General features: G+C 41.4%; 2 protein-coding genes and 1 long non-coding RNA gene across 18 annotated transcripts in view; 1 reads left to right on the top strand and 2 right to left on the bottom strand.

The window, feature by feature from the left end:
- Positions 1-1960, bottom strand: part of LOC129214698 (uncharacterized) — a 177843-nt gene extending 175883 nt beyond the window's left edge. The window contains exon 1 of the long non-coding RNA XR_008579782.1: positions 1777-1960. This is a non-coding gene — a long non-coding RNA (uncharacterized LOC129214698). The remainder of the gene's footprint in view (positions 1-1776) is intronic.
- Positions 1961-9742: 7782 nt separating this feature from the next.
- UTP18 (UTP18 small subunit processome component) lies at positions 9743-19303 on the bottom strand. The gene is made up of 14 exons (XM_054846103.1): positions 18922-19303; positions 18573-18700; positions 18371-18466; positions 17624-17703; positions 17303-17388; positions 16535-16660; positions 15454-15628; positions 15013-15113; positions 14124-14214; positions 13675-13798; positions 12601-12775; positions 11801-11943; positions 10544-10603; positions 9743-9874 (listed from the first exon to the last, which is right to left on the bottom strand). The coding sequence occupies exons 1-13, from the start codon at positions 19243-19245 to the stop codon at positions 10579-10581; spliced, it is 1674 nt and encodes a 557-aa protein (XP_054702078.1). The 5' UTR covers positions 19246-19303; the 3' UTR covers positions 9743-9874; positions 10544-10578.
- Positions 19304-19430: 127 nt separating this feature from the next.
- MBTD1 (mbt domain containing 1) overlaps positions 19431-26859 on the top strand; it is a 39400-nt gene continuing 31971 nt past the window's right edge. For 10 of the 16 annotated variants that reach the window (XR_008579700.1, XR_008579701.1, XR_008579698.1 and 7 more), the window contains exons 1-2: positions 19431-19976; positions 21694-21741. Coding sequence is in view for 8 of the 16 variants with exons in the window: in XM_054846090.1 (XP_054702065.1) it covers positions 19956-19976; positions 21694-21741 (69 nt within the window). In the remaining 8 variants the exon portion in view is untranslated. Of the gene's footprint in view, positions 19977-20356; positions 21742-22068; positions 22258-26859 lie in introns of those variants that run through there. The other 6 variants (XM_054846100.1, XM_054846099.1, XM_054846097.1 and 3 more) reach the window with 4 other exon arrangements.

The raw sequence follows: 26859 nt of genomic DNA on the forward strand, positions 1-26859 counted from the left end.
TGTCCCTGCAGGAACCTCTGGCTCCAGTCTGAGCCTGCTCCAGTAGTGGTTCCTGCCACCCCATCACACACCACTGGCCCCAGGCTGGTCCATTTAACCTCCTAACGGCCAGTGGTAATGCGTTCCACCTGTCCTTGCTCCGGGCACAAACCCATTTATGCAGCCATTTCTGAAATACCTTGGATGGTCACAGTTTTTAGTACAAGAGGCAAGTTTTGCCCAGTAAGGTGAAAAAATCTGGTGCTGGAATTAAAAAATAGTCTAAAATGGAGAAATATGTACCTGCTCCTTCTGAATTCTGTGGGAACAAGACCCAGCCTTGTGATTTTGAAGGGTTTTTTTCCTCTTTTTGAAAGGGCTTGCTGAATCTATGCTTCATTTTCAAAGCTGGGAGGTGAATAATTGATATTAAGTAGGTCTGAAGTGGTTTATCCCACGACCACTCCAGTCAGCGAGCGCAGGAAGAGAAGGAACGAACCCCGGGCCCTCGGTAACGAGTTTCTCCTGCTGACCCCAGCCAGAGCACAGCTGTTCAGCATCTCAAAAATCAAGAGTTTCTGCAGTCTAAGACCATGACCCCATAAACCTTCATCCATTCAGGAACACCTGACATACCCAGCTGGGAAAAAAACTTCAGAATAAGGCAGAAGTACAAATGATTAATGAAATGCAGAACTCCTTGAAATAGTTTTAAAACTCCCATGCGTTTGTGGAGTTGTTTGACAGAAAATGAATATATACATCTGTGTTCTTTAGAGTGATCTCGCTTCTGCTACAATACACGTGTGCAAGCGTATACTCTGGCAATTAATGACGCTTATAAATGCTATGATACCACTCCGTGCAGGGAGTAGCATTTGATATTTATGAAGTCTTAAGTAATTTTGCCTAATAAAGTTAATGAAGTATACGTTAGTAGCTGGAGTGTATCAATCTCTTCACTTTTATCACCACGAGATATATATGTATGTATATAAAATCATTACCATCAAAATTGGCTAAAGACACTTAATTTTTGTAAGTTTTCTTCCCTAACCCTTCTCCCTACGCTGATCTCTGGAAGTGGCACGGCCACTGACGTAGTAAAACGTATCTGTAAATGAGATCGCCACGTGCTTCACAGAAACGTGTGCTCTGGCGACGTCCTTGAGAGCAAAGGATCATTTGCTGTCAAAATGCAGGAAAACTATGAGGGGAGAAAACTAATGAAGCAATGACATACTCATCAGGAACATAATCTAACTGCGAAGCAGCCCCATTAAAAATACTGGCTAACTTTGCACAGACTTAAAACTGTTACGAGTGTTAACAGCAATTACGTGCCTCATATTTTTAGATTAAGAGTGCTGGCTGAGCTAGAGACTTGCTGTAATCTTTTTTCTGGGGTCTTCTCTGAGTCTGCCTGAAAGCAAGGAAGAGGTTCCCAGATAGATCGGGGGAAAGGCAGGAAAGCTCAGAAGGAAAAGAGCAACTTTTTGGGGACTCCCTCAAGCGTCAGACGAGAGCAGCCATAGGCCTCGCTGCTTTAACTGAAGTAGTAAGCTGGACCTATACCCAGAACCACACTGGACCTGTAATACCAGCTTTCTGTCACTCATTAGCCACTGCTAAAATACTGATTACCAGAGACACCTCTTGCCTGGAAATCTTGCAACCTATAAGCAGTAGAAGAAAAAAATGAGGTTTCCCCTCCCCTTAAGCACCTTCCCCACATTGAACTTCTGCCTTGAGGTGCAACACATCAGTGGCCGAGCGTGAACCTTCCCCTTGTCTCACCGGTGCTTTACCAGCCCTTCTGGAGCCTCCTTGCACAGAAAAGCATCCAAATAACATCCCCTTGCATCCGACCGGGATAACAGAAGGTCTTTCATGGAAGAGCAAAGGCTGCTTGTCCTTGCTGAGCCGTGCGAGGAGCGTTGGCCAGGCAGCCGTGCCCCACGTCGGGCACAGAGGGGCTGGGGTTCCTCTTCTCATAGAGCCCTTCAGCAGAAATGTGTTAATTACTGTAGTTAAAAGTTAGTAAAATCTTCCAGAGCTGGGAAAGGGGATACCTGGCGCCTGACCTGTTCATTAATTTATCGTACGTGCTTCACCTTCATTTGTTCTTGGCCATGTTTTGCATAAGCACACACAGGTTTCTGAGCTGAAAACACGCCTGAAAATGTTGGATTTACTCTATGTAACTAAAATACCAAATCAGCTAAGCCGGCTAGAGAGATTCGTATCCTTTCAGAGCTCAAACACCCACTCGTTTATTATTCTATTTGGAAAATCTTACATGGTACTCAGATTTTTCTCCCTCTGGGGGAAATCAGCATATGGGAAAGGCAGGAGTAAAGCATTAAACGCATTCAAGTGAAGTTCTGTTCCACTGTTTTAATTGCTCTGAGGTGAAGACGTGAGTTGCTGGAGGATACATTCAAACAAATCAGTGAGTTACTATGGCTGGATTAATTTTAAAGGTATGGCCCAAAAAATGTGGTTTCCAGAGGCGCACCTCAGCTTCTTTCTGGATAGAGGTAGGAGTATACTGAACGTCCTGCATGCTTCTCCGGGTATTGTAGTGAGATGTTTGTTTACTGAGACGCCTTGAGTTCAGATAAGCAAAAGAGCATTAAGTAATTATTTTAGCAATAGATACAATGCTGACTGCATGTTACTGAACACTTTTTTTCAATTTGTCATTTGAGTCTTGTGCAGCGCACCAACGGAGCCTGCAGAAATCATTGCAGATTAGAACTCCCATGGACGGTTTCTTTGAGACTTTTTGCTAACTGCTGGGTAATCTTTCTACTGTTAAGTATGTCACAGCCCCCAATTATCAGACCTACTCCTCACATCGCTGGAATTCACTTTATTGACAAGAAACCAGACAGCTAATATAAAAGATAGTCTCCTCCAGGCTTTGTGTAAAAATTTACTTCTCAGAGATTTGGGAAGAACTTTATTCCATCTCTCTTAAAGGCTTTATTTAATGTCTCTCATACAGAATGAAGACAGATGGTTAGAAAGCATTTAGGACCTTAGACAAAATTCACAGTGGAAAAGCAGCTCTAGCATTATTAGACATGCAGAGAGCAGGATATTTATGTAAGTTTAAAATAAAGGTAGTTATTTTTACATGGCCCTGACCATAGCCAATTTTATTGCATCTGTTTTTCCCACCGGACCCCACTCCGTGTTCCTGGATTGCATCTACATCTGTATCCAGAAGAGCCAGAGGAACCTACAGATTTTTGTGCAAGATTGAATTTTCTGCAACAATCTGAACTTTTGCAAGACGAGTATCTTTGCAGAAACCTGCCAAAGCTGACAGATTAGTTAGAAATATTGATACGAATGTCAGATCCCACAGAACCAGTGTTCTTCACACATAGCTAAGTACCATGTTCATCAACAGAGTCACTTTTAAGTATTTGGGGAAGGAGAACAGATTGCAGAATGAATGAAACACCTTAAGTATCATTCAAGAACTACAAGCCAGTAAAAAAGGAAATAGCAGGCGTGCATGCAAGACCAGAACAAGGCATAGTCCTCAATGAGACGAGCTCAGCTGGCGTTTAAAATAAAAAGTGACAGGAAATCAAGACACTAAGCTGAAATTCCCAGTTCCGACTCAGCACGTAATTCAGGTCACCTCTGTACCTCTTTCCCCTCGCCATGACAGGAGCCTAATATTACTTTCTACGCACAATTCTTTGCTTTAACAAAGCCCTTCTGGGTCTTCCAACAGATGGGGCTGCATGCACGGATGAGTACCATCAGAGAGCACATCAACACTTTTCCACAACTTTGCCCTGCTGGGCTCCAGGACCCTGATGTGAGGTACCGAGTGCTTTCACTTTAAGACTATCTAGTGGACATTGTACCTGCAGTAAGTACAAAATGCTGTTACATTAAGCACAGTAGGATGAGTTTTAAGCAGAATGCTGGTTTCTTTCAGACCATAACAACGTGCACCTTTCCTGGTCCGTGCCTATCATGCCTTTATGCAAACACCATGTTAGAAACGCAGATTCAGCTTCACAACACTCCTCAGGGGTAAGTGTGAAGCTGCAGCATTTCTTCAAAAGCTAGAGGAAAATAAAACACCTAATCCCCCATCCTACAATGGGGAAGAATATAATTTACAGTCTGGAATTTCAAAAAAGCTTTCAAATCTCCAACAGCTTAGACTTACCCTAAAGTTACACAAGTCTGTCTGGGAAGTTTAACTACGTAAAATTTAAAACACTTGATTGACCCCATTATAATCTGTGTATTACTGAATTCCTCAATATCTTTAGAGTAAGCCATTTGCTATCAGGGCTGATATTACTTATCACTTAAACTAGGAATGAGAATCACAAAAAAATGGTTTTCCACACAACTGGAAACAGCATTCAATCTTAGCTTTTTCTGTAACTGAAACCTGCACACTTGAGGGGTCCCCAGTACAGCCTCTATTCTTTTCCACAATTATGCTAGAATAAGTCATTACATCCAGTTATAATAGGTCAAGACAAATTTAGGGATAGAAAATCAGCATTGTTCAGTCAAACAGTGTTCTTTTTCAAAGGAAAAAAACTTTAATTGGGAGATTTGCTCAATTTTGGCCAAGTTATCTGTCCGTAACACTCAACCTTTTACAGTAATTAATCTTCATTGGTACACACCACTTTATTCTACAGCTTCATCTCAGTACACGGTATAACGCATAGCTGAAATACTCCAGCACAAAGTGGTTTGAGGAACTGACAGCCCATGAATTCACCTCTAGTTATTACAAGCAGCTTGGGGCCCTGGCTCTGCTAGATAAATTTATGCAGATGAACGACTAGTTTGTGTTAATATAGACACAAATATTTTTACAAGCAATAATGGCTTTGTTACGTACAAAATTAACTTACACAAATTTCTCTTATTCATGAATCCCATGTCATTTTCCTATTACATTTACCCAACCATTTCTTGGGTGTCCTCAATTAAATGTAACCTTGAATTTCCTATTATCAAAGACCTTTCCATTCATTTCCAAACTACGATCATTTCATCTCACAGTATAGTGATCCTCCCTCTAACTCACCCTTATTGAACTGAAGCATACTGCAGCTAGGACAGCCTGGTAACAATTGTCCCACAGCGTGAGAGACCTGTATTTTATTAAGAATGACTTAGCAGTACCAATTCAACACCCTGCAGCATTCACACAAGGAATCAGTGCAAAGTGTTAGAGATCAACAGGACACAGTTTTTTCTTCTGTAATCTAGTTCGTACCTCCCAACCTCTGAAGAAACTTCAGCAAGCTGAGCTGTTATCTCCAGAATCTAATCCCTGTGTGCAGCAAAAGGTAGTTTGCATGGTCTCCCAGATGCACTGAGGTCTGTTGGAGCATGCATAAGCATGGCTGTGACTGCAGTTGTGTAACACGTTTGTACACATTCTCCAAGGACGGACAATGCAGCTATGGAGTGCAGTCAGGCTCAGAACAAGCTGTTGCTGCTGCAATGCATTTGTTGGAGAAGCTACAGAAAAAAACCCATGGCTTAATTATTTCATTCTTAATGCAATTCCTCCCAGTATCAGGGCTAACAGTTTTTCACCAAGTAACTGAAACAATCTCATGAACAGCAGAATGCTGAGGGTGAGTGACTACACAAGTTTTTGAACAATTATCTTTGAATTGTATGTACACAAAACACCTTTTCTCTTCCAGGAACTTAGAAATCTGCATCCAAAGCTTAAAACAAAGATTAAAGAACCCTTATGTTTAAGCATGTGATACAGATCCTTAGCTAAACACTACACTGCATCAAGATTTGCAGACAGAAGTTACTCAGTCTTCATAAAATGGATGCATCTTCAAAGATCCTAAACTGAAGTTCAACTCCCCCCAGTTCCTAGCCATGTAAATCTGTTAACAACATTGTGCTAGGCTTAATTTCTTAAGTCACTCTCAATTCAGTAGAAACTGACTGAAAATACATGCTAAACCCATGATAAATACAGATCCCTGATCTTCTGACAAGGCAGAAGAATAGCAATGGGTAGCGATGATGAGTAAGGGCTTCCGCACCACATTTCCAAACTCCCCTCTGCTTCAACTCTTCCTCCCATCTGTTAAAGCATAATAAAACATTCAATATTGCACACACAAAATGGAAGTCTCAGATGGCAGGCAATCTTATGTGCAAAATATAACACTACAAAGACTGAGCTCTCAGGCATATTTTGCAGTATCTATTATGAATACCAAATCATACTGCAGCCATTTCAAAGTGTTTATCAGCTTAAAAGGTTTCATTCAGGTTAAGGGGGTTCAAAGTAATTTAATAAGACTTATAACTTGCATAGTTTTAATCACTGGAAGAAAATACACAGGTGCAGACTGCCTCAATGGAAGTGTCCCAAACTGGGTTAGGCTGTATTGCTACCTCACTGTGACACAAACATGGGACAAAAACATCCGAGTACCCAAGAGATGTCTTGTTCCAGAAAAAAACCCAATCTTTGTTCCATAGTTTCAACAGAAGAAATGCAAACAGTGACAGTAGTGTGTCATTAACTGCCCAGCACATTGCTGCTGCTAGTGATCCAAAAGGAAATGCAGCATAAATCCAGCAGGATTCATGGCAAGAGTAAGTGGCGGTGCAGCGTATGGATACCAGCTAGGCGCCTGGAGGTACCGGACAGCAGTAACTGAGGACTGTGTCCTCTACAGACTTGTTTCAGACACACTCCAGAAAAGCTCTGTATCCTCCCCCTAGATCTTACAAATCACAGCAAAAAAAGGGATTTAAAGGATGATCAGAGGCGTTCAAATGTTTCAAGAAACATCCTTAGGCGAGAAAGCAGCTTCATTTCAAGGTGTGCTATGACTGCCACATCCACTAGATGGGTTCAGCGCTACATCCAAAGCGGACAATCTAATTTGCTGTCTGATCAGCAAGCGTTTGGGAAAAAAATCACGTAGCAGTTGAAACAGTTCCACATGGAAGAGATTTACAGAACCGTAACTTTCCAAATAATTTTCAGAGCAGTAATCCCGGATATTGAATGAGACACGGGAGAGAAAAAAAAAAATCATTCAGTCCTTTAATTTGCTAAACCACCTGCACCACAAACACAGCTCTCAAACAGGAGCAGGGTCAAGCAGATTCAAGAGACTTAGTAGCAAACTCAACCTTCTAAATAACCAGTGGTCCTCTAACATGTAGTCAGTTCGTTTTTTTCTTGAAGGTTTCCTTTCTAAGAACTAACCAGACTCGTTCTCTTTAGCTTGCAAAATCGGACAAGAGCACAGCCTGAAGGGGAAAGGCTGCGGTGATAAATATTTAATGGGCTACATCAATAAAATTTATTTTGCCAAGGAGAGTGGAAGAAGAGGAAAAGCAGAGAAATAATTCATTAAAAGAACTTCAGCTTAGAAATGCCAGAAAAAAAAGCCATGCTAAGAAAAAAGGAATTAAACACAAAGAGATTTTAAATAGGTCAGAACTTTAAGTACTCTTTAACACATGGCAAGCGGACAAAGAGCTGTTTTTCAGAATGAGAGTATGGTGATACATATACTTCACGGTAATTCATCCCACTGCAAATAAATATCCCTGGCCACACACACGTAACAGCTTCAACTTCTTGCAATACTTCATACCATCCAACCTTTAAGGCCTGTTTAGTACATGAAAGCGTCATTGCTCAAAACCCATGAAGAAATGCAACAAGCACCTTGAGGTTTCCTTTATTTCTCAAGGCAAAAGCCTTCCCTTTTTCACATTGGATGGGACAGTAACTTACGTTTTCCAGGAGGCAAAAAATGCAACAGCAAGAATTAAGGTATTTAGTACAAAGCTGAAACATTCTTGTACTGCTGTGCACCCCATAACTCAGTATACAGTATTTGCAACTTACATTACAGAATTTGCAAAAATAAATGCTTAATCTCTCCTTCCTGACACTATTTGAAATCACTTGCAGTGACAGAAGAGTACACAGCACCTCAGTACGTCTTACAACACATTTGCTCTCCTGCTCCATCCAATCTGGACCTCTTACAACCAGAATTCAGCAGGATGGGCAAGGAAGAACATCAGAAACTGTTGTGTTTATGCTAACTAAACAAGTCCAGGAACACCTTAATTCTCAAGTTCTAATTCTAGATGTGCTAATGACTTGCTATATGGCTTTGAATCACTGGATTTGGAAATTTTTTTTTTTTTATGAGTAAAGTGGAGAAGCACATACTGTGCAAAGAAGGGCACAGTCTCAGGACAAGCGGATTCAATGGTATTAAAATACTTCACAGCTACTTCAGAGAGATTTGGTAAAAGACTTAGTGTATTTTAAAACCTACCTTTTTAGAAGTATTTCATTTAAAATGATTTAATAGTTTTGTGGATAAAGTCACACTACTTAAACCTCCCTAATGGTGAAATACAGAAATGATTAAAAAAAGGCAAATTGTGTCGATAATCACGACCAAAACCTCACTCATCAGCAGTGCTGCCACAGGACAGGCTGCTCAGTAACATGAAGCAGTCAAGTCTCCAAATCAGTGATTAGGTGCTGCCCTCTAGTGAAGTCGTAAACCTGTTTCAGCATCTACATCTCTGAAATTCATCAAAATCTCAGTCCCAGCCAGATTTTATGCAATTTGTTTGTAACAGAAGAATCCTACAGCAAGCATCTTAAAGTGAGCTTATGATTTAATTTTACTCTTCCATCCTAGGGTCTTTACTTTAGGTTCAGTACTGCACTAAGATTAAATGCTGTAGTCAACACCTCCAGAGCATATTCTGCTTTTCCTCCATCATGTGAAATCAAGTCCTCATTTTACAATGAATCACTGTCAAAACCATTTTAAAAACCCATTACTTCAGAAAACACATATTCAGTATAACAAGAATTTAACAATAGGCTTGTGTATTTAAATTTTTTTACAGTGTTCTAGAATTAGCTTTTACTCATGCTCACAGTACCTTTTTCACTTTCACTGAAGGCTTAATGATGTCACTACTGGCTACTGGAGCACCATGGTCCTTGATGTTACTGCCCAAAAAGCTCCCTCATGTGAAGTGGACAGATGTATTGGTCACAATTTATTCCCAAAGCAGTGTTTTTATTGTAGCAGATTCCTAGTCACCTTTTTGTTCATGTATTTAAAAAGAAAGAGGTGGACACTTCAGGAACAAAGCGATCAGAGGTGCGGTATTTGGAATCAGATGAAGAACCAGCAACAACAGCTGTAAAGCCGTCCATGCTCAGTGACCCTAACGGTATGAGAATTTTCACAATTGATTTAAAAACCAGCAGAAAGACTCTTCCTTAAGAATTGAACCCACATTACATACAGTTGTTTTTGTGACACATAGGAGGCAGTAAGCACAACTGAGGGTGGTGGTTCTCACTTTTTGGTTTAGGCTATCCCTAAGCTGGCCCATTAAGTTGGGCTGAACTACCACACCTCCATCAGCAGGGTTTCAGGTTACTTTGCTCCTCCAGCCAGCAAAATGCTGTTTCCAACACAGCCTCAAATGAACCTGGCTGATGGAAAAGCTCAAACTAAACACAGGGAGCAGAGCTTACAGTTTACACAAAACTAGTATTTTCTGTTTCAGCACTGGAATACTTCATATGCTCATAATAACTAAATATAAATATAAAGACATTCAAGCATTTCTTGAAGACATTATCCTGAATGCTAATGCTTAAAATCTACTTAGTCATTTGCTTACACAAAACATTGGAAAAAGTTGAAACAACTTGCCTGGAAACTTTTTATTAAGAAACAACATTCAAAACCATAGATGTTATATTAGTATTTTTGAATTTCCATACAAAATAAAAAAACTTGTTTGATTTTGTCAGTGTACTTGTATCTGCAGGTTACAACACCTGGGGAAAGATCAGTACAGAGAATTTTGTTAGTATCTTCCAAACATTTAGCCATCACAAACTTTTATTCAAGCTTCACATGCAGAAGACATACCTGCTTCCAGTCTGAATGAGTCGACCTTCCAATCATTAACGCATTTTGGGTCAAACAGAACTACTGTATTACTGTCAAGGCTACAGGCCTTCCCAGTTTCCCAAGAAGAGGTTAAAGTGTACCATAAAATCATATCTGCACACAAGCTACCCTTCAAATTTCAGTAACTTATGTAATCTGAATTTGCAATTATGCAGACTTGTGTGGGCACACTTACATGACTTCATAACAGGATCAAGCCAAGTATCTGCCAGCCTACAGCTGTTTTTAACCACACTGCCTAGGAGTTTGATTTAAATATATTCAGATTTTTAAAACTGTTGTCAACAGCACTGAGCAGAAGTTTAGTTGAACTACCAGCTCCCTGCAAAAGTATTATTAGAAAAGCTAAGACTGATAAGACAAGCCTGACTCTTGCCCATCACATGGAACCTACTACATGAGTGATCCAGACAGAACAGTTTCCGATTACACAGTACTAAGAACTTGTTGCCATCTATAGAGAGGTGGAGGTAGCAAAATGAAAATAAGGTTCCTCAAGACAATGTTGGCAACAGTTCTAGTGCTACTTTTACCTTGATTACTGGTCCATTTTCTCCTGTACATTCTTTCAAAAATCTGAATAATGTTTCAGCCTGAAGAAAAAAAAGTTGACACAGATTTAAAATTTTTCAGTAACTTGTGGAGTGAACAACACAAAAAAGCAACAACTATTCAGTAGTGTCACTTTGAGTACTCAGCTAATCTGAAACATAGGTGCAGCAAAAGATAGCAATCATCCACGTGCTAGATTTACTTGAAGTGTCATTATAATATGCAGTTCACATTCAAATAAAGGACAAATCACAAGACTTATTCACATTTTCGGACTTGTCTGGGAGTCTTTTTATAAATGCTCCCTATCAGACTTTGTAAATCATTAAAATCTCACATTGAAAATACAAATTTTTTTCAAGTATCACAAAGTTACTTTGTCTAAAGAAATATTCCTGCTCTGAGTTATTATCGCTCCTTACCCCTCACCACACCAGCAGAAAAAACTACTTCTCCCACTACTTCTCCTTTCTCAGAAAAAGGCTAAAGTTAAGCTTAGCTGTCAGACATCAACCACTGAGTTCGACTTCCACATTAAAAATAGGATTTTAGAATGTAACAGTAAGCTGCCAAGAGAATACATCTATTCCTATGCCCTCACAACAAACCATGACGTCTTGCCCCACGCACTAGCCAGCATGTGCGGCAAGCCTTAAAACCTCAGCGAGCCAGAGCACTGATCACAGAACGGTTGGGGCTGGTAGCGACCTCTGGGGTCACCTGGTCCAACCCCCTGCCCAGAGCAGGGCCACCCAGAGACAGCTGCCCTGGACCACGTCCAGATGGCTTTTGAGTATCTCCAAGGACAGAGTCTCCACAACCTCTCTGAGCAACCTGTGCCAGCATTCAGTCACCCTCCCTCCAATGATGCTATTCGCCCTGCCTTTACAACTAGAGCAAACCCACGCCAGATACGGATGTTAACACAGATCTTCTAATCCTCTGAACTACTTTTTTTTTAAATGGGGAGAGCATCCAGCATCTGGCTTTTTACATCCTACTTATTTCAGAAAAGGACAATGACAGTTTTGACAGGGATGCCTGCAGCAATGCCTATTTTATAATCAGACAACAAACAACGCTCATTCTCCAGAAGGGAAAGCCAGCTCCGCACTCAGTTAAGTCATCAGGTGAAATTCAGATCACAAAGTCAAACCTTGTAATTTACCAGTCATCTGTCCCATCTGACAGAATATAAACATATTAGCTAGGATTAATAAACCTAACTTAATACGTACCTAAATAACAAAGCTTTGCCTTTGTTATTTGCTACAGAGAAAAAACCACTTCTGGGAGAAAAGTCCATAGATTGAGCAAGATAAATCTGTTTTCTTCTGAACACTGGGAAGTTTGAGAACACAGTATATGAAGGAATGTGTACCTGTTGAGAAATAGGCCATTAGTTATAATCATTAGGAAAAAGCCACTAGAACTCAAATTAAAATACAAATTTGAAATTGAAGGTCAACGTTAAGTTCAAATGTTCAGTTCTATTCCGATCCTACACCACTCATATATAGGGGTTCTACTGGAGAAACGAGGTGCAGGGAACACGCTATGAAACCAAATATTGGTATTCATTTATTTTTAAGTAATTACATCTAAGCAAGTAAAAATAGGCTTCCAAGCCCTCAGATTAATTCAATAGTTCTGCTGTTGGCCAGAATTCTGACAAGGCTGGCAAGATTTTGAATGAGCTAGGAAAAACACCACACAGTAAGACCATTACAGTTAACAGCTGCTGAAAAATTCATATTTGTTGCCAAGTTATATTTACAGCACTGAAATAAGGGCATTTTAAAAAGGGAAAACCAAAAGGTAAACTAGACCATGTTATTTTCAGAATAACTTCCCTGAAGAAAAAAAAAAACCACAAAACATTTCCTTATAAATGTATGGTATCCTGTACATGTCCTGATCATCTTGGTCTAGCAAATTTTCCAGTATACCTATCTGCTCAATATCAGTTTTATTATGTCACCAGGAACATTTTTGATCAAGATACAAAAAGAGCTTGCAGTAAAGAAGCTGAACATACCAATTTGACAGCCTCATCAGTTTCACAGGAAGCCACTGCCAAAATTTCCGTGGTGGGATTGAAGGTCACACATGTAGCAGATGTAACTAGGTTCATTATGGCTTTAACTGGTTTAGGATGTTTTTCCTTGAGACAGACATCAGTAGTATATAAATTTACGACTCCAGAAGCTGACCTAAAAAAAGAAATTAAAGACTGTACCAAGAAGTAGCATTTACAGTACATATTACCTTGTTATCTATAGCCACCATTCAACTAAAAATGAAATTTCCAATTGTTTACTGGAGTTTGTAACAATATTTTGTTTGCAGCTTTATTTTGCTTTGGAGTCTGTAACAATATTTAGTGGAGGGGTTTGGTGGGGGTTTTTTATTTATTTAAAAGAGACACACTTAACTGTGGAGAGCCCTGATAAGCCCACCTCTTTCATAGAATGAATTGAAAGCAATGAGAGCTTGGTAACAAAAGACTCTGAAATAGTTTCAAGGGGGTTTTATTTTTTTTTATACCCTGTAGAGTAAGTCCACTTAAAAATCCTCTTCTACAGTGGGCTAAGAAAATGCATACTGTACTTAAGTATTTGCTAGTCTCATTTAAAAGAATTGAATACGGTAGCTGAAGTTCCATCTCAGCAAGTATACTTGGAGAAACACTTTCAAGTTTGCAGCTTTGAGCTGAGGCATCTTTTCAAATGCTAACACATATCTTGCAGGAGCGAAATTAGGAGTATAGGAAAGAGAACTAGAAAAGAGGGAAGTCCCTGAATTGACGTTTGTACTATAGAATTTGTGATTTCAGTCAGTATGATCTCAAAATTAACTGCTAAACCCATATAAGGCAACAGTAATACACCAGGAGTGATACTGGTATAAAGTGTGTTATGGTATTTTACACAGACATAGGACAAATTAAATGATTATCATAAAACAGGCAATATTCATCTATTCACATCTACTCTAACCTTATTAAAACCAGACTTATTCCATGTTCCTATACTCTCACCAGCCACCAATAAGTTTACTGAAGAACTTTCAAAATGAGATAGGAAAAAGTTATGAAATCCAAGTCACTTACCCACATGCCACATACTGGTTATTTTTTGAAACAGCAATGCACTTTCCTTCCAAAGAACCTTCATCTTCAAATTTGTGTAGACACTTTCTGCTTCTCACATCCCAAATGAAAACTTCGCCTTCCTCTGGTTGCAGAATAAAGTAGAAGATTATAGAAGCCATATATACAGAACACATTGCTTGTCTATTTTGGTAAAATAAAATTCATTAGATGACAACTATTAGCTCATTTACAACTATCAAATACAGGGTATTTAAAAAAAAAAAACCAACACTAAAGGCATACTAAAATAGTTAACTCCATTCTTTAATGGATGGTCACTTGGTTGTATTTTTAGGCCAGATACTGGCATAAAGTCTTTAATTATTTTTGTAAAACAATAAATGATTTATAAAAACTTATGCAATTTGAATAGAATTACGATCAGCGCTGTTAGAGAGAATACTTACTTGAATAGCTATATATTTTACTGCTGTCTGGAGTGAAAGCAGATGCAGTACATCTTCCATTTACCTTCATAGTGCTAATCAGTTCCTTTGTCTATAGGATGAAGAACAACAATGGTGACAATGATTCTGCCAAAAATCTGTAGGAAAGTTGTTTCCACACTCCTGTCCCATAAAAATCTTGAGCATCAACATTTTCAGTACCTGCAGACCAGAGCACAAGCTGATGCTCGTGAGTCCACAATCAATTTATTATTGCACAACCACAGTTAGTTCAATAAACACGCATTTGCTCCCTCACTGAAGGGTCTTCATTATATAATGGAACTGAACTTTCTTTAAAAAGTATTTTTCCTCGTAAAAGTTTAAAACAAATCCATATGCTGCCACCATATGACATTTTAAAATTTAACTGAAAAAATTCTATATGCAATATGAATCACAGTAGATGGCATGATTCATGAACACGGTACACCAGCATGCACTAGCACTATTCCCAAAAAAGCAGTCCTATATTTCTTCCGCCCCCAGATGCCAGTTTCCATGCTGAGGCCATTCCTTTTGCCAGCACAGCGTTCATGCAATCAACTGAAATACAACACCGACATAAAACTTTTTCCAGTGACAGCTTAAGAACCCATGAAACTCTGGCCTTACCTCCACCAGTCCCGGAGAACTGCATAGTCAGAAAAAAATTCTCAGACACCCCAAAATAATTTTCTAAAGCTACCATTAGTTGATTCATTCAGCAGCTCATTTTTGAAGGCTGTCACTGTATGCGCCATACCTTTGTTTCAACTGAAAGCTAGATTGCTTTTCAGATTAAATATAAGCAAGCAGACTCAAAAGGAAAAAGGTACCAAGAAACTGAAGCTACATGAAGAGAAATTACCTTCATTGACAACAAGTAAAGGTAACCTGAAGTTCCAGTTACAAGCATAAATGATCCATCTGGAGAGATTTCAAAGTCTCTGAGAAATCTTTCCTCCACACCTTTAAAAAAGAGATTCAAAACTTCAAATTGGCATAATTTTTTCTTTTTCCTCAACACTCAGAGGTATCATGAACATGGGTAAGACCTGACTCCCACTTCAGCTTTTCATTTCTGTAATACACTGTCACAGTAAAGCTACAACTCAACCTTGTTTATGTGTGACAATTAACTTTTAATATCCCAAACTAAAGCTAAAGGTACTTGAGTAAAGATCCCTGAAAAGTTAAAAATAGTTCATCCAGTAATTCCCTGCATTTCCTTTTAAAGCAAATTCATATGTCCTGTCTATTTGGGACAGCTTCAACTATGTCCAGACACTTAAAGTACTGTAAAACATACCTCTTACTTTCTCCATAGGAATAATACTTCCACTCATCATGTCATACACAAAGAACATTTTGTGGTGAGTACCAGTGGCTATAACTTGTTCTCCATCAACACTGAAACAAGCCTTATAGACTGGAAAACTCTCTAAATAGATGCTCTGTATCTTTGGATTCCTTATACCATCAACCTTCAAAAAAGAAACCAGATCATCATATTAAGGAACGTATCAAATACTTTTACATAGAAATTTCATCTCAACTAGCCAGTACGAGAGACCTAAGCAGTAAGAGGTACACCAGTTTGGTGCACTAATCTCTTTCTGTCTTCCCAATCTACAAATAGCCTGGCTTTTGTCTTCTCACCCCATATATCAAGCACTCCCAGCCATCCGGGATATACTTCACACCTCTTGCTCTTCTGCTGTCTTGCCCATGCTTCGTTCAAATAATCACTTTATTCCGTTTTTCTAAATGGAAAGGTTTGCTTCATATTGTTCTTCCCTGCAGCCCTGTGGGAGTGTCAAAGTCATCTTGTGTCTTTGACCACTTCACGGATACTGGGCCATGTTGAAAGTTCCTAAATAGAGTTTTGATCTTTAGTTTTCAGAGGAGCAGGACAAGAGTGTCCTTTAGTTTTCAGAGGAGCAGGGCAAGGTTGTGTAGCTTCCTGCTGCAGTACAGTCTCTCCACCCCCAAAATGCTTTCTCAGCATTATTACAGTTTTAAATGAAAGTGGACTGCTCCTCACATTGTAGGCTTTACAAACAACTTAAGAAAAAAATATTTAGTCCTCGTCACTGCAAACCTTAAAACCAAACATTGTTTTAAAAAAAATCTTCAACTAAAACCTGATACAACTAAGTTTGCCCATACTCTGCAAGTCGTTGGTATGAAGTTACAGATGGAAATTTCTTCCAACAAGATACCTTTAACCAAGCAAGTTCCATTGTAACCACAAACATTACACCCCCTGTGAGCCCACCATCACAGGAAGAGAGAAAATTCTATCGTTCCAGGCTTAGGTATACGTATTAAAAAAAAAAAAAAATTCTGCATTAGTGGCCATTTACATAGTATAGATTGAAATTCTTCACCTGAAAGAGTGACACAGATCGATCGCGTCCAGCAGTCATGACTACTTGAGCAGATGGATGAAACTGCACAGTTGCCAGTTTTCCATTAGCAAAACGTTCCTGATTTGCAGGCAAGCAGGTGCTCATCTAGAACACAGATCAAGCAGTTAAAACAAAAATAGAACTTCTGTATTATTGCTTATGCTGATGAACAGGCAGTTTAATAGCTCTTTATTCTGCAAGAGCAAGATCTCAAACTCTATGATGAACTTTTAGACAGCATGACATAAGCAGAACATACACACAGTAAGTTTGGTAAGTTGCTTCAGTGCAGCAGTGTAGATATAAGATAAACTAACTAGCCTTTCTACTGACTTTGAAATTAACAGTCTACATAAAGCTAGTTGGATTCTGACTTATCTGAATTAGCTGTAGAAGACAGAGTGTAAGAAACACTCATTTAAGGCTGTCACTTTTCAAAGACCATTTCAGTAGCCTCAAAGTTGTGGGAGAATCCCACCCTTCCTATGCAGAAGTGAAAATCCTACTACAAGATGCTACTTTAGAGTACATAAAATAGTTCTTATGTCAAACAATACTTCTCAATTTATTTTTTCATGCTTTCACGATGTGAACTATCCAATTTGTCCAACTGTTTACTCTTTAGAGATTCCAGTTACAGAAACAAAGAAGAAATTCATATCACTAATTTTACTGCCCAAATAGAACAAAGAAGTCAAAGTGGGCATATGGGTCACACTAAGGTGGAAAGACAACACTTGCTTTTACCTTCAAAATACCTCTTGGCAGGGACTCAGAGTTTGATATGAAATTGCCAGTCCTGCAGAGCAGATCATCATCTTCATCACTGTCACCTAATTAAAACAAAGCACATTGAAAGGGTTAATTCCACAAACACTCCCACATGAAAACCTACAAATTCCTGAAAGAAACAAATTAAATCAAAGCACACTGAAGGAAGGAATAAAGCTGACTTCTCCAGCATATTATCACACTACTGAAACTGAGAAAACAAAAAATAAGTATTTTCTAAGAAGCTGAATAGGGAAACACAGAAACCCTTATTAGAATAGTAATGGATTTATTTACTATCACTTGCAGTCCTTTTGGATTTCTTCCTGTTTCCTAACTCAGCCCAGGCAGGAACTCCTCCCATAGCTCGCTGAAACCTAGCAAGAGAAGAGGGAGAGGGGAGGAGGAAAAACAAACAACCAAACTTTTTTGAGAAAGTAATTTCCTTCTATGCGTTAAGTACTTTACAAGACATAGTTACAATTTTGCAAGATTACTTGCACTTAGAACACTATGGATTTTTTTTGAAATTTCACTCAGCTTTCTGGGTTTTGCTGACTTCCTGAACATGAAACTAAAGCAAAATTGGTGCCAAACATTAAAGCGGTCTTCTTTGGAGTGATACGTGCTAATACCAAGACAACCCAAACACATCTAAACATTTAATTTGCTATCTGACTATGTTCACATCTCAGCTCATTCTTATATACCACATTAAGTATAGTATGATACTAAGAATCTTCCACCATTACATTTCCAAAGCAATGTAGCACTATTAAAAGTTTCTGGTATAACTCTCTAGAAGACAAATTAGTTTGTGCACCTCTACTAAAACAAGTATTAAACAAATTAGTCTAGACAATGCTAATGCACATTTTATTTACTCTTCTTAGTATTATTTTGGATTTTAAAATACTGCAAATACTGTAAGAAGTAATAGTTTTAAACAAGCCACATGAATACCAGGAGGTAAAGATCTGAATGTCACATAAACGCATCTTATCTCATCATAAAGTTAGCCACAACAATAGTAATGAAACTCACTGTTCTTCGAGTCTTCTTTTTAGCTTTTTCTTAGTAAGTGTCTTCTCAGCATCACTTTTCATGAAATCTCTCCTATACCTATGGGTCATATCAACACTAGAGGGAAAAAAAACACACAGAACATGAAGATCACTCAAACTGAAGCCACTTACAGTCACTCTTAAGTGTGACACGCAATTCCTACCTCCAAACTTGAACTTACTTTTCCTCAGCTTCATCATCTTCATCCACCCAGGCTGGCTTTTTTGACAAGAATTTACTTTTTGCTTCATTTTCTACTTCTGAATCACTGGAGTCTTTCCGCAGACTTTTCCTCTCTGTAGCCTTAAGCTGAAAACAACCAAACAGGCCGTTTTAGCCCAGCCACGATCGGTGGAGGGAGACGACAGACACGGCGCAGAGGGAACAGGCGGGGGCAAGGAGCCCAAAGCAAGCACCAGCCCCTGCTCGGGGCCGCGGAACCCGCCGCCTCCCAGCGCTCCCCTCCGGCGGGGCTCGGGCCTCAGGAAAGGCCGCGGGGCAGGAGCCGCCCGCCGGGCCCACAGCCCTACCCGCTGGGGGCCGGCCAGGCGCTGCAGCAGCTCGTCCTCCTCCGCGTTGAGGCTGTCGCCGAACACCAACTCCTCCAGCTCCCGCTCGGCGCCCGACGTACGGGAGAGTGCCTTCAAGTGCCGGGCGCGGCGAGCCGCCTCCTCCGCCGCCTGCTGCTCAGCCGCCGCCTGCTGCTCAGCCGCCGCCTGCTCAGTCGTCTCCGCGCACGGCTGGAGCCGCTTCACTATTTTCTTCGTTTTCCCCAGTTTCTTCACTTTCTTCTTTTTCCTCACGGCCGCCGTACCGGCCACCGCCGGGCCCGGGCGAGGCGCCGCGGGCTGCATCGCTCCTCACGGGGCCGCCGCGCGCCGGAACCGGAACGCGTGCCGTTGTCCACGTGACCCCTAATATCACCTTTCTTGCCCCGCCCCCCGGGATGATAGGCTGGCTCCGCTGCCCCTCCTCGGCCCACGTGACTCGGCCAGCCCCCAGCCCCAATAAGCTGTCACGTGATCTTCTTTCTTTGCCTTCCTTTCTCCTCCTCCTTCTTCTCCGCGTTCCATGTGATGCGGCGCACGGCTGGGCCGCTCCATTGCGCGCCCAGAGGGGTCCACCGCCCCCTGTGACAACGAGCGCTCCTCGCCGGCGCCCCAGCGGCCTCCCCGCGCGTGCCGCCATCTACCGAAAGACAAAACGAGCCGCGGCGGGGCTGCTTTTCTCTTCCAACCGCTGCTCTGCCGCTGAACCCCCCCGTTTCCGAATGGTTTTTCCCAGAAGGGGTACGGCGAGCGAGGAAGCCCCAAACAGCTGGGAGCCCAATGAGGGCGCGCGGTGGGCCGGGCGCCGCGCATGCGCAGAGGCGTTATGTTAATGTTGTTGATATTCCGGCGCAGGGAGTTGGGTTTCTTTCTCCGGCTGAGTGAGAGGCTGAACTTTCCAGGCCGCCTCCTGCCCCGCCGGGCCCGGCCCCTCGCAGGGGGAGGCGGCAGGCGGAGGGGGCCGAGCCGAGGGGAGGGGGCAGAGGCAGCGGGCGTCTCCTGCCCATGAGGGCCTGATGGAAAACACAAAGGACCTGGTGAGTACCACAGCCCTGGGGAGGCGGCAGCCGCGGCAGGGGGCTGCCCCGCTGAAGGGGCGAGCGGAGCTCCCGGCGCCTGAGGGGAGCGGTGGGGTGGCCTGCGGCGGGGCGCGGGGGGCAGCCTGGGGTTGGGGGGGCTGGTGGCTGAGCGGCCCCCCTCGGTGCCTGTGCTGGGGGAGGCCGGCTGCCGCACCTGTGTGGGAGGGGAGCAGCCCCAGCGCCCTCCGGCTTTTGGGGGGGGCGGCACGGTGCGGCTCTGCGGGGGGGTGCCAGCCCGGGGCGGGGGGCTCCGCCGTGCCGGCCTCCCGCGGGGTGCGGAGCGGGGCTGGCTTCGGGCTGGCTTTCTGCGGAGTGCTGTCGCGGAAAGTTTATGCGGGCAGCCCCGCGGAGCCGAGCCGTCCCGCGGAGTGGGGGCAGCCCGAGGCGGAGGGCCCCCCGCCCCCCGGGGGCTGGTGCAGGCGGGGTGTCGCGGTGGGAGCCGTGGGGAGCCGTGGGTGGGTGCTGGCAGCGCCGCAGAGCCTGTCACCCGCGGAGGAGCCGCGGGCACGTGGAGGCGGAGAGCGGCGGCTCCCCCTTTGTTGTGATCCCGTCTGCGGGGGAGCGCTGCGCTCTGCCCCGGCCTTCCCGGGCTGGGCTTCGGGTCTCTTCCTTCCTCCCCTTCGCTTTCCTGCCCGCAGTCGGGGTCGGTAGTGAAAACTTTCAGAGTCTCTCGTTCTGAGCGATGCAGGCGTACTCGGATACGCTTCTCTTAGTGGTCCACTGAAGTGCTGGTTTTTCAGCAACTTCCTCTTACAGCTAAAGCCTTTAAGGTTTAGTTTTCCAGTCGTGTTCATTTTAAGTGCTGTAGAGTGTTCTTTAATGTTAGCACTTCAAAAGTTAAAGATGCTCTGCATCCAGTTCCCCCCTCCATATAATTTTTGTGACTGTTAATATTGTGACTTTGTTCTTAATGCGAGGAGCAGTAAACCCGTGAAACCAGTTTCACTTTCAGGTTGTTGCTGGAAATGTTTTAAAGTGTAACAATTTCTGTCCAGTGTGGCTTTAAAAAAAAAAAACCCTACTGCAAAGCATATGCTGATTATGGTAGAAAGTACTGCATGTGAAAAAGTAATTAATTTTATAATAACGATTTAAAACGTGGGTGGCAGCCCTTGTGATTTTCACATCTAAACCCAGTTAAAACTGAAAGCTGCAGGGCAATCTTCTGTATTTTAAATTAAGGTTATTTTGCAAGTTGGAGAACCTGCACTTACTTATTTGTTTTTTGTATTCATTTGTAACAGTCTGATTTCAACTTGTAAGGAATAGAATAAAAGGTCTATGAGAGAGTCTAACCTGGAACATTAAATGAGAACTAAACCAATATATTCCTTTTAAAAAGCAATCAAACTTGGTAGTTTAGTAGTCCTTACTCGTTGCTTGTGCCTAGGGATCATTTTGAGGAAGTGTGTAATGTAAGTTATAGGGAAAGACAGCAGAGGTATACACTCTCCTCTGTGGAAGTTATTGTTTATGCCACAAGAATAGTTTAGGTGTTGTTGTGGAGGGTGGCTTGTGCATGTGCAAAAGGATTGTAGACTGAAAGCGAGAATTCTCTTTATTGTGGTTCCCTAAAGAGCTAGATGAGTGTGGCAGTAATGAAAATATGTACAAAAGTTCCCTCTCATTGGCTTTCATTTCTCTTACCTTCTAAAATTTGATTTAATTTTGCAAGGCTTTTGATACCTTCTGCAAACTACTACTGCATACCTTCATTTCTCAGGTAAGTCGGTACACTCTGGGCATGTGTGATATTTTGCTGAATCTGGCTCTGAGCACACGGAATGAATTCAGGTGTTGAAGACTTTGGTTTTGGGTTGCTGTTGGTTTTTTGTTTTTTTTTACATTTAAATTGATTTTTTTTAAATGGTAACACAGTGTTTAAAGTGAAACATTTGCCTCTTCCAGACAGTCCTATAAGGGCTCTGTAGAAACATAATGGAGTTTGTAAGAGATTTTCAGTTTTCTCAAAACTCAGATATTTCACATATTAATCATCACACACCCCCTCCAAAATTGCCTGCTAATTTGATATATTTTTTTATGAAAGAGTCTCCCCTCTTGTGTGAAACCCCCTGGGGAAGAGGCTATGGACAAAACCATTGGCAAACAGCAGAAACTGGCTTCAGACAAAATGCTGTCATACATAGCAAATGAAGAGACAGGAAAAAACATTTCTGTAATTTTCCAGCAGAGATTTTACTTATAATAAGAGTGGAAGGCACATTTCCAGATAGAGGTGAGTTGCTTATAAAAAAAAAAAAGTAAATCTGGTTGGTTCTGATTTCCAGGAATCCCAAGATGTTTAGCTTTGGGGTTTTTTTTGTTTGTTTGTTTTTAATGAAAGCTGAAAGTATGTTTCCTTTAAATTGGTACCATGTTTTAATTTCCCTTTTTTTTTTTTTGTTATGCTGTGAGGCACAATTAGACTTCAGTTCCACAGGGGGCAAGCTAGTATTACTACAGCAAATTATTTTGGCCAGCTTACATTCAGAAGAGTTGTAATAAATTAGTTCCATCATCTTGTTTCCTAATGCTAACATCCAGAGCTAAACTAAGCTTGTAGCCTAAAACATTAATGAACTTCTGAAAACAAAAGCTGTGCATCGAATTTAATACCAGCTTGGAAGTAGACTCTGGGAAATGCACGATCTGTTAAGGATATGTGATTTAAGTAAATGTGTCTTATCATAGACCCTTGGCTTCAAGGTTGTGGTGACCTCATTGTTGACCTTGGCCTCAAATACCATCTGTCCATACTTCTGTCATGTTTCTGGGAGTTAGATCTGAATATAGAAAGTGATGCCTATCTGTATAGGTGCTGGTAGGCCTTTGTTAAGCTACAGCTCTTGTACTCAAAGCTCTAAATCGCTGCCTTTCTGAATTCAAGCACCAAATTGATTCAATAGTAGCAACAACCATTTTGAGTGGTTTTAAACCTTTCTTTGACTGTTTTGGGATCATCCCCTTTTGTCCAGGATGCACTTACTTGGGGGTAAGGAGTTTGGTTACTTAATAACGGGATATTTTTTGTAGCAAGTTTTCACCTTCAAAACACTTTCTTGTAAATTTTGCCAATACTTGAGCATAGTCTTCATCAAGACGCTAAAGCAATTTCCTGAGTAAGTGTTTGGTGTCTAATTAAACATTAAATGGTTTTATTTTGTGTTTTGGTCATGCATTGTTCACCCTTTGTGACCAACTTTTTCTGCTGAAAGAGCAGTTATTACACTCAAAGAATGTATGCTATAATGTGCTGACCAAATTCAACTGTATTTATATAGCACTGTATGTTAAGAGAGTGAGAAACTAGTTATTTTTCATATTTGCTTAGAGTTGTCTTCCTGCTTTTAGGGAAACCGGTTTCCTTAGTTATATTACTTATCTTACTGTTTGCCTTGTGTAATGGTTAATTAAGAGTATTTCTTAAAAATTCACTGTTGCCAAGTATTCACAGGGAGGAGAGGAAGAACAGGAAAATGGGAAGTTGGGCAGAATACGAAAGCAGTTCTTAAGAGTTCCTTTCTCCACCCATCCCTTCAATAAAGAAAAGTATGCAAGAAAACCCCCAAGCAAATAGTCGTTCAGGCTTATTTGCCAGTCCTGCTTACCCTAGACTTGGTATTGCTCTGTCTAAAAATCTTCCCTGTTGAGGAACCAGTAATCTCATTTGGAAAATAAGCCTTAGCCAGTATGCCTAAAAGTTTGTCCTGTTCTTTTGTTTGTGTGTTGCTTCTGCTTAATGCACTAGTAGACTGTCTTAGTAGTGGAGCTACTTAAGCCACTGCTTAAGGTTCTGTGTTTTATAGTAAGCCAGATTCCTGCTCCAGTCATGTTTTGCAGATAGGCAGGATGCTATTCCCTTATTTGTTAGAAGGCAAAGAAGTGATAGGGTTCAGTTTTGAGGAAAAGACAGCCTCCTCTGCGTGATTTTTTCGGTGCTGAATCCAGCTTCTAAGAGTAGGAAACAATTTTTTTCCTTGTATGCCTATATTGTGAAACATGGATTGATCTTACTATGGTTGTAATTCTTAGATCAGGTTGCCACTACTGTTAGTGAAGGACTGCATTCTTGTAGACAGTGTCTCAAAATTCAGCGGGAACACCTTGCAGGATAATAAGCTGTTCTTGGAGGCTTCCATTCCTAGAGGTCCTGTAGGTACCATGGTTAGGTGCGCCTCTGTCAGGCAAGATACTGCTAGTCAGCTGATAAGGCACACTGCTGCTCATCACTTGCAAGAACTCTTGCAGGCTGCTGCTGTTACCGAAGCAGCTGATTTTTTCCCAGTTATGGTTCTGTTTGAGGTATTTTTTATTGTCCTTTTTGTAAGGATGCCTTTGAGTTCAGAGTTGTACCCCAACTTTTTTCTGTTTCACATGATAGATGGAGTCTGTAAAAGAACAAGACCTCTAAGTTCTACAGGAAGGGTTATTGGAGATTCCACGTGTTGTTCACTTCTTTCTACAAATGTTGTGTTTCAACATGGATTAAAAAGAACCTTAGCGGTGTTTATTATCAAAATAGAAATGTTTTGATCTCCTCTAGCAAAATTCCAGCATAAGTATTTGCATATCATCCTCCCTAACTTCCACCTACTTCTATGCACAAAGTACTTTGTATTTTTTTTGTTGCAGGACTGTACCTTTTTCGAGTCTCAAAAAACATGTTTTGAATAATTTCCCCAGAATTATGATCCAGATTATAACATTAAGAATGTACTACATAAATTATCTGGCAAACACAGTCATCTTCTGGCAAAAGCTTGGATAAAAATGTTTTATAAAAAAGAAAAGCTGCTGTTGTGAATCATTCATAACTTGAACTGGGGCGATTTGGCCCAATATAAAGTAAATGGAAAGGTGACTTGTTTTGACAGTGTAGTTAAACTTGACAAACTTGATGATTGCTACTTAGGAACTCATATAATGCTGAAGAATGATTTTCTTAGTAGAGGGCCCAACTTTCCATATGGGAAGTGAAAATGTTATCTTTCTCATCTGTGGATATTTTGGCAAAGAGGGCTTGGCAGTAATATTGAGGTTCTAAATATACATGATGCAAAAGAAGAACAAAAAAAAAGACCCAACTGTGCTGTTGTGGTATCTACAATTGTAATCTTGCACCATGCTTCAACTTGCTCGGAGCAGACTGTCTTCCCTTCTGTGCCACTGGTCCTTCATCTTGCCTCTAACGTCCTGTTTCTTCTTTCACCTTCCTTTGCAATGGGAGCAGTGCTGGTGTGTGGTTTAGCCGCAGCTGGCTGCTAAGCACTGGCAGGGTCAGGGTGGGAGGAGAATGGGAAGAAGGTAAAACTTGTGGGTTGGGATAAGGACAGTTTACTGAGACCGCAAAGGAAGAGGAAAATAATAACAACACTTACAAAAGAATATACAAAGCAGGTGATACACAATGCAACTTGCTCACCCCTGGAGCCTGATGCCCAGCCTGTCCTCAAGCAGCAACCCCTTCTCCTCCTCCCTTACATCTGGAGCGTGATGTCATATGGTATGGAATATCCCTTTGGCCAGTTTGGGTCAGCTGTCCTGACTGTGTCCCCTCCCAGCTTCTTGTGAAAATTAAGTCTGTCCCAGCTGAAAACCAGGACAGCTGGCTATGGAGTTTCTCTACTGTAGCAAGGGGCGTCGGAGGGACTGGGAGTGGGCTGTGCTTCTCTTCTGCTGCTGGTGCAGCATTTCACATCTCTGCCGGCAGCGTAACTGGGCAAAGCAGAGCTGCTGTGTGGGTCCAGAGTTCTCCAGTCTGGAATAGAAAAGGAATGTCCCAAGACTACCTTGTACTGCAGCCTCCGCTGAAGGGTTGAAGTCCTCCTTTATGTGGGATGAGGCCCTAATCTCTTAGTGAAACTGGATCAGCTGACTTAGGGAGGATGAGTGAATATGAGGAAGGAGATCCTGCGCGTGGGCACTCTGAAACACTGCTAATATCTGTCTGTAATACTGGAAGGCATCAGGGTGTTCTGGTGTTACTGTTGTGAATGGTTAATATGGTATTGCGTTTTGTTTCTTAGCAGAGGCTGTGGTCAGGGAAAGTTAAATATTGTGAGACGTTAAGGAGTTCATGAAATCTTGAGGAAGATGACTAGTCTTCATGTTCTGATCTGTAAATTACTGGCACTGTTCGCAGAACACAGTATCCATGGCAACGTTGTGCTCAACTTCTGCCTTGATCTACGTGCACGTGCACACACAAACAAATAACTGGTCTGGCATCTGCTGGCTAATAGCATCAGTAATGGTGTACAGGTAGGACTTGTTACCAGTGCAGGTCAGGACTAGGTGGGGTTCTCCCACCGCGCAGTGTTTCCTCTAACGATCGTGACTGTTACCCTAGCTACCTCAGGCAGATGTCTGTTCCCTCAAGGAGATGTCAAGTCATGCCCTATGCTAAGTTTTGATTGGTTTTAACATAATTTTGAAGAGTTGGCTGAGGAATGTGTGCATACTTAACATTACACTGATTTTTTTTTGTTGTTTTATTTCAGAGCTGCTTTAAGTGTTTTAAATTTGTTTACCTTATTGCATAACCTTTTGTGCTTACTGTTTTTTGTTTGGTTTTTTGTTTGTTTTTTTTCTTTTAATTGGATGTTAGGATTGGGTCAGTGTGGAAATCAGTTTTCCCTTTTAACTATAAGGAAATCCCTCCATAATAGGATTTAGTCAGATTGCAAAGGAGAATAGAGAATATTACAAAAAAGGGATAGCATGGCAGGAAAAGGCTCAGATGAGATCCAGCAATGAAGATGTTCAGGCATATACTCTCTAGGAAAGGGATTTGGGGAATTAGTGTGATGAAATCTTAAAGCTTTGAATCCAAATGCAG

Source organism: Grus americana, chromosome 18 (assembly GCF_028858705.1).
Source record: "Grus americana isolate bGruAme1 chromosome 18, bGruAme1.mat, whole genome shotgun sequence".
In the NCBI taxonomy this organism is placed as follows: Eukaryota; Metazoa; Chordata; class Aves; order Gruiformes; family Gruidae; genus Grus; species Grus americana.

Bases quoted from the DNA above. Each gene is read 5' to 3' on its own strand.
- UTP18 (XM_054846103.1), bottom strand. From the start codon at position 19,245: ATGCAGCCCGCGGCGCCTCGCCCGGGCCCGGCGGTGGCCGGTACGGCG. The intron at 18,701-18,921 runs GTAGGGCTGTGG...GGTTGTTTTCAG, and splicing joins GCCTGGCCGGCCCCCAGCGG to CTTAAGGCTACAGAGAGGAA. The intron at 10,604-11,800 runs GTACGTATTAAG...TTTTTTCTTCAG, and splicing joins GGCAAAGCTTTGTTATTTAG to GCTGAAACATTATTCAGATT.